Raw genomic sequence first — 15,254 nt, 5'->3', positions numbered from 1 at the left:
CCAAACATGATGGGTGATTACTGCTGGTTCCTACAACGGGGGACCATTTCCGCACACAAACGCAAGAGCAAGTTTCACACACTGTTGAACACTAACGAGCGGTGCTTACGCTGAATATATTGAAATTAGTTTAGGATGTTCTAATGTTTTTATTAGGGTCTTTTTTCTGTAACTTGCTTATGTTCTTGAGTTGTATACTACGTATCAAAAACATGGAGATCAATCATTGTTATCTAAATATGATGTGAAAGTAATTACTAAGCACTGTTGTTAGGTGTACAGCCTCGTTAAGGTTCTTGGAACACTGCTGGAGACAGATGGCAACTCAAGGCCGTTTGTTTACTATATTACGTAGTATAATATAATACGAAACAAAGCCCAACTATGAATTAAGCAACAGGGAACTAAGTAACCAATCACCGATAACCTTTTACATTCATTCATAATTGTTACTACGTACTATAGTAAACAAACGGCCTTGAGTTGCCAGCTGTCTCCAGCAGTGTTCCAAGAACCTTAACGAGACTGTACAATGTGGTAATATACAATCATAAAGTGTCTAATATACCATGGCGGGTATCATTAATATATATACATAACTTGAAAACCTGGCTGAATTCTGACTTCAGATTTGAAATCGGTGGCCTAGATTTACTCAAGAACACCAGTGTTATTGAATCATTTAATATTTCAATTCAATTGAATCAGTTTTCTCCTTGGTTTTTAAGAAATAACTTAATGAAGCTTTATTTTTTGCTTTAAGTGGTTAATTAAATATAATTTAAATAATTACAATTTTATTGTAAGATGTGCAAGTGTCGGTGAGCTGTGAGCCGAGAATCCGGTTATGAAGTGATGGTGGTGCACGAACGGTGAGTCGATGTCAACAACAAGAGACTACCCCCCACGGTGACTGTCTAACACTTACCACAGGTCTGAGGGAAGTTACAGGTACTTATATCTTTTTATTAGGTTATGATAAAATATTTTCTATAGGATAGAGTATTACTGCAAGGTATGAGCTCAAGTTTATGAACTAATTTATTAATTGTGTAAACTTGTTTATGTTGTGGGTGTGACGTGTGTACAAGAGAAGCTTTAGTTGAGAATTTGGCCAAGCTTGTAGTGAGCTGTAGAGAGAAAGCTGGTAGTGTCTGGAGTTACTCCGTGTTCACACTGGATTGACTGTTGGTGGGTGAGTGAAGGTTGAGCTAGAGAATTTGCTGAATCAGATTTTATATCTAATCAGATTGTGGATACTGTTGGAAGAGTATCACATGTTACACAGGAACTGGTAAGGCATGAGAACACCGCTACCACCAGGAGTTGCTCAACATCATTAATTTTTTCCTAAAGGTGTTCTGTGGTTGATAGTAAGTAATAAAAATTATACAACAATGCAAGTAACCAAACAGAACCTGACCTAACCAACCAAGGAAACCTACCTAACCACTTCCTAGCTGGGAGCAGACCCCCGCCATATTAAACAGAAAGTATATAATTATTATGATATCTGGTACCAATGAAAGCAACTTTGTTAAAGCGTCATGGAGTAATTTAAATTTTTTGTGGGCTTGAGAGTACACTCGGACCGAGTGGGGCAGTTGTAAACAAACAGAGCAGACAACAATGTGCACCGACTTGGCAGATTTTTTGGAGGAGTATTTGCGGTAAATAATTAATTTCCTCGCCTACAAAGCATATAAAAACATAATTTTAGTGTCATATGATCAGTGTTTTACCCTGCAATTTCCCTATTCCTTCATGGCCTGCCCACTACTGATGATTTATGGTATTAGATAGAGAAAAACAAAACAAAAATTACTTATAATTAATATAAAAAGTTGTTTCCTTTTTCAAAATACTTACAATAATGATTAAAACATCTGTAGAGGGAAAAACGATCAAATTCGAGCAACTCCTGTTGGAAGTGCTGTTCACATAAATTACCAAAAATGTTCTGTAGAAGGTGAATTCAGTTGTAGTTGATGACTTGGGGACAACCGTAGCACTAACTGGAGGAAATTTAACTCTAGAAAATAAGAGATTTCTTATCTTGTGAAACAAAAGTGCATGTGAAATATATTTTGCATAATATCACTTTTATGACCTGCCATATTCATCATGTTGATACTATATAAGTTGAACAGTCCTTTGCTTTTTTTTTTCAAATATTAAAGTACAATACGAAGTGTATAACTAATATTTTAGGTTAGGTAGGCTACTTTGGTTCATTTTATGAACTTCGAGAATATTACATTGGCTTGAAATTTTATTTCAGTTGAATCTAGAATTTATCATTTACCATTCAATGAAAAAAATAACTTGGTAAGGGTTCGTTTTACTAACCCCATCGATTTTTATACAAAAACATATTTTTCTGGTGTATTTTGTTCAAATATGACTTTCATTTTCTTGGGAAAATACCCATTTAAGGAAATGACAATTGGTCATTTCTTCCAAAAACTTATATTTTACTGGAAAATGAAGATCAGACAAAAAAAAATCATGTCGACAATTACAGGGGAACCCGTGGGGAATCGGGTTTTTTGGTGGGGGAGTGAAAGAAGGGGACCTAACCTACCTTAGCCACCCTTCGGCACCCATGGCCGAAGGGCAAGAAGGAAAATCTTAATTTTTGTTATTATACTGTGTGTACTTGCCAAACCATTTGTTAACTTTTATGATGATTTTACTGAATAAATATTATAAATACAGCATTGAGGGGTACCTGACTACTGTACCAAGGTGCTGGACTGGAAAGAGGTTAGTGAGCACAATAATTATCTTTTAAGAATCAAAAGGAGATTTAACCACAGTTAATGGTACAGTATGTTGTTGTGAGAAGGATGTGTTTTTGTCTTTCATATTTGAACACTGTATAATTGTATCTGAGTGGCCAGGTTGACTGCTGGTATCATGGTCCAAAATAAGAGACAAAAGAATATTGTCATTTCAGTTTGATTATTGTTTTGCCATAATGCATTAACTCTGCTGGACACTCTTAGGAATAACATTGGACACTGAATTAAAATGAATGTAGTACTGATGCTTCTAAATCATTTTTACATACTGATTATATTACCTCAACAGTGTAATAATGTTGACCCCCAAGTTTGAGGTGCATCAAGATGATGATAATCTCACTGTGAAAATTTTTGCTCCATATTCTCGAATTTCTGATGCTGAGATCAACATTGAAGGAGAGTCATTCATCTTTTATTCATCACCCTATTATTTAAGGTTAGTGTATATGTTGTCTCTGCTACCTATAGTAAGTGTGAAATGGTTGTAAAAATTACAAAATAAAACGTTAACAATATTAAATAGAACATTAGCTCTTAGAAGATGTGATCTTGGGGAGATGAACAGAAAAGATTTATGATAAACGATATTGTTCCCTTGTGTGGAAGCAGTAAGTGAAAGCATTATTATGGAAACTAAACCAATTGTTTCTTCAACCTTAGGTTACCGTTGGTTGCAAATGGTAAAATTCTATCATGCTTTGTCAACACCTTGACATTTAGCTCAGCCTTCATTTTTCTCTCATAGTTCACTGTTTTTTTAATGTATCTCTGAAGAAATACCTGGATAGTTTAGTTTAACCCTTTAGCAGGCATTGGCTCCCCTCAGCTGAATAAAGTCGTCTGGCATTAGCCAAAATAAAATACCGAAGGGATACTTTGCCCTCTAAAGGGTTAAAGTTAGATTAGCTTGTGTTAACATATAGTAAATATTTTAGGAAATCGGGACTGAGATAAATTCTAAGATACAGTAATGCCTTAACCCCAGGGATCACTTAGAGTTTGAGCTCCATCAGTGTTCCCCTAAACCCATAGTGCCTCAGTGTTAGGGACACATTACTTGTGATCTTCCTGTGCCATGGAAGTTGCTACCAGCATTGCCACACTTCACCCAGTAATATCCATTCCTTTATTAGTATTTGTGAGAACATAACAGGCATAATTGGCACAAAAATGACCTAAAACCAATAAGGTAACATACTGTATATTGGTAGCCTATTCTGTATTGTGGATCAAATGTAAGATTAATTTTCTTCATTTACAGTTCTGCCAGATGTTAGTAACAGTGGCACTTTTTATTGTTCTTATGGATTATTTGTTCCTCAGTTTATATAAATTTAACGTTATTTAAAATTAAATCTTATACAGTGATATCCCCTTTAGCCGGAACAATTCATGCAGAGCACTTCCGGGAATGAGAGATTTCCGGGTAACAGAAAAATTTTCTCGAAATTCCAGAAATTGCCCATTACATCACTTCTCAAACCCGGAATAATATCCCTCATCCCTGGAATTTTCCGGGTTATGGAAAAATGTTCTCAAAATTTCCATAAAATGCTCCCGAATTTCATCTCTCAAACCCGGAAAAAACTCCCCCATCCCCAAATTTTTCGGAATTTTCCGAGTATGGGGAAAATTTTCTTGGAATTTTCTAGAAAATGTGCCCCTCGTAAAATCATTCCGGAAAATTCAGGCTTTGGGAATGATTTTCCGAGTAAATTTCAATTCCGGCTATCGTAGAGTTCCGGATTTGAGGGATTCTGGCTAACGGAGATAATACTGTACCTCCTCAGACTCACCCTCTCAGGAAAATTGGTTGACAGTGAACTGGAGAAATACAAGGCAACATTTGATGCTGATCATGGAGCATTTGTTATTGTCTGCCAGAAAGAAACTCGGGGCGAGCACTTTGCTAACTTGGACATGCTTACAACTCTTCTGGCACCACATGGAGCCACTGGGGTGAAAAAACCCATAATTGAAGTGATTGGTGGTAAGTGGAGCTTTCATGTTCAGTTCTTCAAGTACAGTAGAGGTTTGGGTGCCCATTTTTGTATCACATGCTGGGTGAGTCATTGTTGTCTTTTGTATCAGTCACATCATGACAAAAATGATCAACATTATGCCTGTGTCACTTAAAAATTTTTCTCCATAGTATGTTAAACTACTATAACTTTTTATACATGTTAATATGTATTATTATTATTATTGATATCTCTTGAAACCTACAAATGAAGAAGAATCAACTGTAGACGAGGAAGAAGAAGAATTTGATTGGATGTACGAACAAGCGCTACCAGATGAGAACATTGTGACAGCTGGCCACAAGTATGGCTTTGGAAACAACACCACAGGAGTCTTCACTTCTCTCCAGGTTAGGTCATTTTCATACCTTGAATATGCGCTCCACCTATTGTGTAGATTTGTTGGGGAAGGGGGGGGGGTGGTCCCAAACAATACATATACAGGTAACTACTAGGAAACAAACAAAAAAACATCCAAACACTTTCCTGATTTGTTCATGATCCAAAAAACTGGCTGAAGTAAATACCCTGTGGGACACATAATCCTTTAAGATAGTCTCAGAGAATTACATCCAGCACCAAACAGAGTGAATGGATGTAAAGAATTACAATACGTACTTCATAACACTCAATAAAGATATTTTAGTGAGTAGAGTCAGAACCTGCTGTACTTCATTGTTTAAATTTCTTGTTTAATTTTGATACGACTTCATTGCACCAAACAGTACTAATTTTCAGCTTTAAAGGGTTAAACGGGTCTTAAAACCTCCTCTAAACCCAGTTCAGGTTATGTATATCATTGGCGATTTATCACAGAGTGAGCTGAAGGGAGTTGTTGATGTTGATGATCCAGACAATAAGTCAGTGTCCCACAGAAGAGAAGAGAGAATTACACAAGAGTTGAGTTTATTTGATGAAGACCACTACTTGGCTGACTACTTCGACGTTGACACGGCTCAGCAGTGTGTGGAATTTATCCCAGAATTCTACAGCATAACTAGTGATGAAGGTGAGACTGTTTTGACAACCATCAAAATGTCTAGTCTTTAAAACTATAGTTAATACCAGTCAAGATAGAAAAACAATTTCATATAAGGTTAAAGTATCGAAAGAAGATTTAAACTGAAAATATGATTATTTTCCTTGGTGGCAAATAGATATGCTTGAAGGGGAAACTAACAGGGAGATGTATTGTGGAAGAAATACTATAGTGGTGTGTGTAGAAATAGTTCTGTATGAATTGGTGTAGTGTATATTGTATTGTAGTAATGAGATGGTCCATATTCCCATAATACAATGCTTTTTCTCAATACCCATTGCCTTTCCAGTAAGCTGTATCACATTCTCAATTGCATCTTTACAGTGGAGCTCAGCTACCAAGAGAAGGAAGATATGTTAAAATTACCTCGTAAGGATCATCTTTTGGATAAAGGAACAAAGTCCATGGTGTACCTTGGACTCGCTGACATTCTATATGCCTGGTGCTTTAATCATCGAGTCACTCTGGGAGAAAACTGTGTGGAATCTGCATGGAACATTGCCAAATTGAGTTCTACTTTATCGTGGCTTGATGTAAGTATATTTAGTGATGGCAGTCTGTTTGAAGCATCAGATGTATTTTGATGTACAATTCAGGTGAAGTTATATACTGTAATGTCACCACAAGAAATTTAGATGATCGGTTTTGCTTTTACCACATGCAAGAATGAAAAGGAAAGCTTGTAATTAACGTAACTCTTTTTCATTGTATCCAGTCTTTCACACACTTGAAGGATGTTGCTATCAGCAGTGTTCGTCGGTCGCTTGCATTCCCTTTAGTAAGGAATTGGCAGCTGTCTCAAGAGGTTCTAAAAGATACTGCACAGATCCTGACTTTAGGTATGCCCTGGATCTGTTTTTTATACCATAGAAACTATTACAAAAAGGATATAAGCCTTTACTCCTTTCTCCTATAATATTTCTGTATGACTAATTTTACATACAGTTACTTCCAATTACAAATACTGTACTGTATATTACACACTTCAAATTCATTGCATTGTTCAAATGTATTTGGTATTAATTTTGATTTTCTTGCTTCCTCTTACTTTTGAATGTATGAATCACCTTAACTTATGCAAAACCTTCATACTGTAGTAAGTGGTGGAAAAATTCAGTGATGCCAGTCTTGGAATAAGGACCCTTCTCCCATTCTTTCCAGACAAATGGAAAGAATTTATTTTTGGGTCTGGTAAAGGCAGGAGTTTAGAGGTGTACAGCTAGCCCTTGTAATTGATGTTGAGATAGGGTAAGCATTTGGACAGCTCATTCCTGCACTGAGGTCCAGAAGAATGTAGCCCCAGGGGAGAGGTGGAAGCTGCTAGGTTGTAGCCACTGTGAGTAGTTGTCTCAACATACAGCGATGGCTAAGATTTACTTTCAACTCAATGTAGAATTCTTTATGGTTTGTGAAGAACTGTGTAAGATTATTATGACGATCTACAGATGCTTTAGTGATACAGTAAATTCACTCTAATCCAGATTAATTGGGGGAATGCCTGTCAAGTTTGCCTGAAATCCCGGGTTGCAGGGTGAAAAATTCTGAGAGGGTGAGGGATTTCCGAGTCAAACTACCTCAGAATCCCAAACCTACTGTAATTTTTAGCCTTGACTTAATAAAACACTTCACCTTAGTGCTTCTCAGCAACACCTTAGTGCTTCTCAGCAACCACCTCCATCACCTCCTCAAAGGCAGCTGTTGACTTACCCTCATGTGTCGCCAAAGTGGCCTCCCAAGCCTCCGTGAACGTTCCCCTGTACGGGTACTAACTGGATTTTGGTTGTGTTTTCCGGGTTAGGGATACATGTGTCCGGTACTGGACCCCAGTACAGTTTGCAAGGCGATCTGGATTAAGCAAGTTCAGGTTAAAGGAAGTTTACGGTAGTATATCTGAACCAGGCATAGAAATTATAACAGACAATTTAGTTATTGTTTAGGATGTTAGAAGTTCCAAGAGAATATTTAGATGTCAAGAGCTACTTAAAATATAAATCTCTTTTAAGGTCGAAAGAAGGTTCTGCAGTGTCTGTTAGAGATCCAGCGGTTCTTCAACCTCTCAGAACCAAGGTACCTTCTCAACCAATTGTACATCACAGACTACTGTGTTTGGGTACAGAAAGTAAAGGATAACAAGCTAATTAGTCTGGCAGATTCTTTGAAAAAGGTAAGTTATCTGAGAGTTATTAAGTAGTTAAGTGTACTTTTTTTGTACTGTACTGTATAATAATTGACTGTGCATGTAGAGATTAATCAATTTGTTATAAGTGTAATACCTTAAGTATATGATCTTTTAAATGAGGACTTACCATCATCTCAGCATGCATCACACACTACAGTACTTGTTCCAGGATTGAAAGCGTTCCATATTTTGTTTTTTCCAGGCTAGCCAGAATTATGCTATATACCACTTAGAAGTCTGCTGGACATTTTTGGTTACAGTACTGCTCTATCCTTAATTATTTCTGCTTGCCATTTCTTTCTTATTAATAAAACCCATTTTTTACAATAAATTTGAGCTTCACTTATGTGTAAAATACAGCATGGCCTTCAAATTTGCAGGGGTTAGATTCTCAAAATGACCGCAAATCGCCAAATCCGCGAATAACATTTGCTGACCAGTGGGGGGAAGGGGGGGTACATTTTTACTTGTGAACAAAGAAATGTCCCTGTATATTCCCTTTATGAGTTTGCCCTTGGGACAATTATTTATTTTACCTGTACTGTATTGTATATGTGTTTGTGTGTGTAGACACACACACACACATATATACAATACAGGTAAAGGAAATTACTGTCTCTAGAACGAATGGTTCCCTGTCCTGGCCACGAAAATGACGGCAACTTTAAAATTACCCACAGACATTCTTGGGTACATCCTGGGTGTCATCCATGAATAATAGAGGACCGCAAAATAAAATTCCACGAATTATCCGGGTGCACTGTACATCTATGCACAGCAAGGTGCTCTCACATTATTTACGCACTTAAATTTCATTGAGCACTCACGGGACAGCTGTTTACTTCTACATTAACGAAACTGTTGGGTAGAATTTTTTTTTTTGGTCAATGAATATGAAGAATAATAAGATTCTCAGTCTGCAAATGCATCTTACACCTCACTGAATGATTGCAGGTTTGTTTCTTTACCAAATTGGGTCTCCTCTTTGCACACTAACCCCTATGCACTCGGCACTGCATATCAGGAGAAGGCTTGTCTGTATGGGGTAATATATGTTTGTATTGTAGATAAAAGTGATATATGTACAGCATATGGAAATTTTAAAAAATTGGTCTTATTATATTTGTATCCCATGTTTTTCATCTGACATTATCAATGCATGACAAGTTTCTTGGATATTTTATTTTTACAATAAGGCTTCAGAAGTGTAAAGTACTCAACTTACTTTAAAATCATCTCGCAAACATAATGAGAACACAAAAGGCTCGAGTAACATCATTAACATCTACTAATCGTCAAACAAACAATTACCATTTTATGATAAACATCCTCAGAAGCAAATTTGCTCTGGTAAGATGAAATTTCCAGCACATGACTTCATGGCTCATGAACATTTGTACCATTCTCTGAAAACTGACTACTGTACTTTATTAAGTACATCATTTAACCATATAGTACAATACTGGGCAAACTTTTTTGGAGTGAACATTTTTAACTCTTAGAACAACCTGCCAGAGAGTGTTGTGATGGCACTAAGTGTGAGCTCTTTCAAGACCAGACTTGACCAACACTGGATCAGGTTCAGATACATTCAGGAGCCAGTGCATGCCCAGTACTTGCCAACAGTGCATAGCAGAGACGTGACCAACTGCCCAAGCGGCTAACGAGCCGATCAATGGCAAAGAGGACAAAAGTGAAAAGTAAAACTAAGATCTTTTGATCATTTTGTATTTAGTTCCTGCATTTTCAGTATTTTGCTTTGAAACATAATATACTGTACTGTAATTTTACATGCATATTAATGTACTGCACAGATGCCCATAAAACATTGTAATTATTTTAAATCCACTTTCCAGCTGCATTTACCCTAAAGGTAAATAGATTGTGTAATTCATTCCTCCTTACATTGTCCAGCGAATTCCTTGCCACCTTTATTTATATGTTGCATGCAGGATGGAGGTACACTCGAGTCATTAGAATGAATATGAGTCACTTTTCACACACTTGCTCTGAAATTTACCACCTTTGTGCTGCATGTGCCTCAATAGGTTAATAATATATGTGTTCCACTTCTCCAACACTTTTCTGTATTTTGCTTTGAATCTGTGATTATACCTGTGCATGTGGTATTATGCTGATAGATTAACTTTTATAATCTGGTGTCATTCTAAGGAGCGTCATGGTTTTGCCCATCAAATCTATAAGTTGCATCCCAAGTGAACCCCTGGCATTGACAATTTGCACCAATTTAAACAATTTGTGCAACTCCTCCTTTGCAACTGTAGCTCACGGAGAGGTCAGGTTGGCAGAGGTTTACCACTTGAGGCTCAAGAGTTAAGTGAGTCTTGGTGTTAAAGCAGCTTGTGCTCACAGATCATACTGGATATCCAGCACCAGGCCTTGGTCAATTTTACTCACTTGAAGTAAGTTGCCCTCTGGGTAGCTCTTCAAAATAGAGCCAAGATGTTCTTACATCCCATATTTAGCACTTGGAAATATATATATACTGGGTGTCCACGAATTATCTAAACCCATGGATATAAATCTCTCTCATAGGATTTTTCATAAAAGCTCCAATGGAATTCTACTTGAAGAACTGTTCAGTTAGACTTCATATACTATCACATAGTACAGTATTTAAAATTAGAGATTGACAGTTGCTACTCTGTCCCTCAGCTGAAAGTGACAAAGAGTGACATGTGCCTTGACTTAGAAGATCTGGAAGCTGCTGCTCACCTCGTCTTAGAAGAGGAAGAGGAGAATGTCTTATCACCCGAGGAAAATATCAACAACGTAGTCACAGACTTATCTGGGTTGACTATTATAGAAAATGGGGCAGCTTTAGGGGAAAATGACAATGAGGAGGCTGTTGTAGAGGATGCTGTCATCACCTCAACAAGGGAAGGCCTATCCCACTTAAGTGACAGTGATTCCTCCAGCAGTGAGAGTGATAGTGAAGATGACAGTGATGAGGAATCTGACAGTAGTGATTCTAGTGATGATGACTCCAGTGATGATGATGATTCCGAAAGAGAAGATTCATCTTCAGATTCTTCAGAATTAGACTCTGATGATGATACATTGTCAGAGAATGATGAAGAATAAATTTAATTGAAATTGTAGTAGATCTGAGAGTTAATTTACAGTACAGGTACCTCATTTTCATGAACTATTTTATATATTTATGTGCAATAAAACATTAGAATGTCAGCTTTTCTGGTACAGATTAGTAATAGTGCTCAATAGTACTCAAACAAAACAGGAACTTCTGTGCAATATGAAGGCAATTGTTTTTCAACTCTGCATCATATTTTATCTATAGCCTTTTGTTGATCCAAGGAGACTCCTGTGAAGTATCCATGAAGTCTTTTGGATAGAAACCTGGGCTGACCCTCAACATGATGACATACTAATCAAATACTAATTATTACAACTCTCCCTTCAAAACCATATCCCACAATGGAGTGAAGTTGTACTTACACCCTAAATACTGTACATATATAGCAAGGAAAGTGCTGTATGGCCGTACCACTCAACTCCTGGATTATTAGCTTAGTTATATGAATTCCAGCCTTTATGTTTATTGCAAGAGTTATTTCAGCTGTGTTAGTGATCCACTTGTCAGTTCAGCCAGCAGTTATTTGTGGGTCTGACCTTGGTACAGTACCACACCGTGACAAAGGTCTGACCTGTTGTCACAATAAAAATAACTTTGCCTATTCTTTGGGGAAAGTTTTGTTAACCAGATGGGTATCTATTGAATGGGATGGGAATATCTGGTTTGAGGCCTAACAGAGAGTAATATGAAACTCTTTATCAAGTACTAACAAAATTATCCGACTTTGCATGGGTTAGGTATACAGTATACTGTACAATCTTGACTCACAGGTTGCCCTTCCTGACATGGGTAACTACATCCTGCAGTCACCGTAGCAATATCTCAGTTTGGGATGATTTTTGGTTCTTGTATGTAAAGTTTCAGGTCTTTAACTTGTTCCATTTAGGAGCTATGGTTGGGACAGACCGACACACTCACGGGCAGACATGTCACTTTATTATTGTAGATATAGGATGGGGATTGACTCTGGGATTCTCATAGTGACAGAACTACACATAATATTCAGTGCCCAACAGTTACTGAATGCATGTCTGTTCTTCACAGTGGTACCGTATGTGTTTTTGATAACCATAAGCTTGAACCAATACCACAAGATTGAGTTATGGCCTCCAACAGAGTGTTTTAGCCAGTACTGCATGTTCATATTATTCATTACACATTCCAAGGGTTTTCTCCAGGCAATGCACCCCCAGAGGGAAATATTTAAAGACAAGACTAGTTAAGAACTGATTTTCTCAGAGCTCTATTTTCATTATTTCATAGACTACCCAGTATCTAACTGTTTCTCTTGCTAAAGTGGCAGTCAGTGATCTAGGTGTTATTTTTGTTCATCTGTTGCAGGGTGCAGGGTATTGTGTAGCTGATAGTGTGATGGGTTATTCCATGTTTAGAACAACTATATTTTGTGTCCTTTTCATGATATTTAATGTGATGGACTGTTGTGATCCTACACATTATCAAGCTAGTGAGGGGGTTTTAGCTTTTATTCTGCTTTAATGAAGAAGATTTACTGCTATCTCCATTTTTTAGAGAACATCTTTGTTCCCAAGTGTTTGGGCTTTGGTTCAGAAGTGACAAGATGTAGCTGCTTTACTCAGTCATGAAGTATGTGGGGAATATTTTTTCCTTTGGTCTTAGGACAAGCTAATCAGTCAGGTAATTGCTCAGCTGGTGGGTAGACCTCCACCTCAGGTTCAGATGTGGTCACTTCAGTCTCAAGTTAAGGTTGACAAGTCAGTGTCCAAAGAAATTAAGATACTTAACATATGACTTGTTGCTTCCTGTGTGCTGTATATAATTTAACCTTTATTTACACTCAACATTATTACAATATAGCCTTGGCAAGTGGACTCGTTAGAATATTTTTTGATGGTGCTTTCTTCATATGAGGCTGATCAGTCTTCTTGAGGAATTAATCAAGCCTGATAATAATCACCTCTCACTTGAATTAAATGCGAGAAGTTCCAGTTAGAGAGTGATGCACAAATCTATGATTGATTATGGTATTTATAAAGCCATTGAATCTATACTTCATTAGCAGTAGGTTGAGGTACTGTAAGTGTCCCATTGTTTTTGGAGTGTATCATACAGAGGCAGCTGATGTTTATACAAGGATATGATAGCAGGATTTTCTAGTTTGGGTACATAGCTCATGTTACAACCAACAAATACTGGTATACATTGGCTGTGTTGGAAAGTGTCTGATCATGTAAACTGAATTGTTTTATATAACATACTGTGTTGACTTTACAAAGTTTACTTTTTTTTTACTTTATTTACCATATGTTCATAGTATTTGAATCAATGAATTGTGTTCATAAAGAATAAGAGATCATTAGTGTTGAATTTGACTAACTATTAGAACACTAATGTATCTTGTCCCTTAAGAATGGGGTCTTGACTAAAAGTACAGTTGTGACCAGAATTTTGTGGTCAAACTGAGGTAGAGGGTATGGAGCCCATCCCACCCTTATTGGATTGCGAGTTACTGTCTAGAACCCCTCCAACACACAAAGTGTAATTTAATAATTGGTTTGTAAAGGTTTTAAATCTGTAGAAGGACTTAAGCTAAACATAAGAGTATTATTGGTGGGGGATGAGTCTGGTGATGGAATAATAAAAAAATAATAATAATCATACAGCTGATGGTGTCCACATATCTCAACACTCAACCACTCCTCATACATCCGGACACACGTGGGGTTGTGTGCGTCTGTGTTTATGCGTCCATGTCAGTGAATCTCTGGAGAGATCAACAGTGAGTGAACAGTGCTTTTTATAAATAAATATCATTCACATATAACTGTTTCATTGTCTTCAGCCATTGCTTTTAGCAATACAGTGTCAAGAAGACTGGGAATCTTGGCCAAGTATAGTGATGCGGAAGTTGGTAAATAATAAGTGTGGGTCGTGATGCATTTAACTTATTCTCTACACAGTTATTCATTCCTTATGTGAGACACTAATGCTTCCCCAGGTCATTGAGGTCACTTTTTTAATTTCTTCTGATCCACTTCATAATGGTTGTGCAGTGTGATAGCTTGTGTGGAGAGGCCTTGTTCATGGAGGGTGATAACGTGACCTTGGAGCAGCAACCTTTCATCTTTCTTGATTCATAATGGTTCGGTGAAGCTTTTGACCACTCTCGGTTATGGCAGTGACAACAACACTTCTGTTGACGTAACACTTTATGGTCTAACGACTATTGCCCCCTCCCATCAAAACACACACACACACACACACACACAACCCCACATGTATCAATGTGTAGGAGAGGGGGGGGTTGAGTGTTGAGCTGTGTAGACACAATCAGCTGTATAATTACTTTTTGTTTCTATTACCCCATCACCAGACTCCTCCCCAACAGTAATATTATGTTTACTTAAATCCTTCTACAGAGGTAAAGCTGTTATAAGCCAATAATTAAATTACACTGGTACTAGTTTGTGTGTTGGGGGCATCTAGACAGTGACTCCAGTAAGGGTGGGGGAACAGGCTCCATACCCTCCACCTCAGATGGACCACAAACTTCTAGCCACAACTGTTCATATACCCCAGTCTGGTAAAAAACTGCACATGGATTGTTCATAATTGAAATATAACAATGGATCTCATTTTTATGTGCATCTGTAATCATTGTTGTTTTACATTAAAAGGTCTACCATTCTGAATTAATCCTGGATCACCTATATGTTATTGATTTAATCCAAAATTTTAGGAGCTTCAGATGTCTGTACTTAACCCTTGTAAGTAGAGTGCAGTTGATAATACAGCTGTAGTTGTTTTAATGGTTTAAATATAAGTATCAAGTAACTTGGGACATTATATATATATATATATATATATATATATATATATATATATATATATATATATATATATATATATATATATATATATATATATATATATATATATATATATATATATATATATATATATTGTGGTGTAGTGTAATAATATTCTCCATTTTAGTAAACAAAAAATTGCAAAACAACTATTTTGGGGGCACAGCAACATTTTCATTATTTTATACTTTTATTTAGTAACTAGTTTCCTTAAAAGTGCACTGGTTTTATGTAAAAATGCT

The 15,254-nt window shown here is 36.9% G+C and overlaps 1 protein-coding gene across 6 annotated transcripts; it reads left to right on the top strand.

The window, feature by feature from the left end:
- Positions 1-834: 834 nt before the first annotated feature.
- LOC121871082 (protein SHQ1 homolog) lies at positions 835-15,000 on the top strand. Of its 6 annotated transcripts, none has more exons than XM_042373211.1 (10): positions 835-951; positions 2,719-2,766; positions 3,094-3,243; positions 4,598-4,797; positions 5,042-5,178; positions 5,645-5,837; positions 6,192-6,400; positions 6,583-6,706; positions 7,871-8,031; positions 13,807-15,000. In XM_042373211.1, the coding sequence occupies exons 3-10, from the start codon at positions 3,101-3,103 to the stop codon at positions 13,924-13,926; spliced, it is 1,287 nt and encodes a 428-aa protein (XP_042229145.1). In that variant the 5' UTR covers positions 835-951; positions 2,719-2,766; positions 3,094-3,100; the 3' UTR covers positions 13,927-15,000. The 6 variants fall into 6 exon arrangements, with proteins under 6 accessions (XP_042229145.1, XP_042229140.1, XP_042229142.1 ...); XM_042373206.1 differs by lacking the exon at positions 13,807-15,000 and adding an exon at positions 10,723-11,171; XM_042373208.1 differs by lacking the exons at positions 2,719-2,766; positions 13,807-15,000 and adding an exon at positions 10,723-11,171.
- Positions 15,001-15,254: the final 254 nt, after the last annotated feature.

This window comes from Homarus americanus, unplaced genomic scaffold (assembly GCF_018991925.1).
Source record: "Homarus americanus isolate GMGI-L3 unplaced genomic scaffold, GMGI_Hamer_2.0 scaffold52512, whole genome shotgun sequence".
Classification (NCBI taxonomy): domain Eukaryota; kingdom Metazoa; phylum Arthropoda; class Malacostraca; order Decapoda; family Nephropidae; genus Homarus; species Homarus americanus.
The sequence above is the reverse complement of the archived record's forward strand: the minus strand, read 5'-3'. Positions and strand labels throughout refer to the sequence as shown.

Bases quoted from the DNA above. Each gene is read 5' to 3' on its own strand.
- LOC121871082 (XM_042373208.1), top strand. From the start codon at position 3,101: ATGTTGACCCCCAAGTTTGAGGTGCATCAAGATGATGATAATCTCACT. The intron at 4,798-5,041 runs GTAAGTGGAGCT...CTACAAATGAAG, and splicing joins CATAATTGAAGTGATTGGTG to AAGAATCAACTGTAGACGAG. The intron at 6,707-7,870 runs GTATGCCCTGGA...ATCTCTTTTAAG, and splicing joins TGCACAGATCCTGACTTTAG to GTCGAAAGAAGGTTCTGCAG.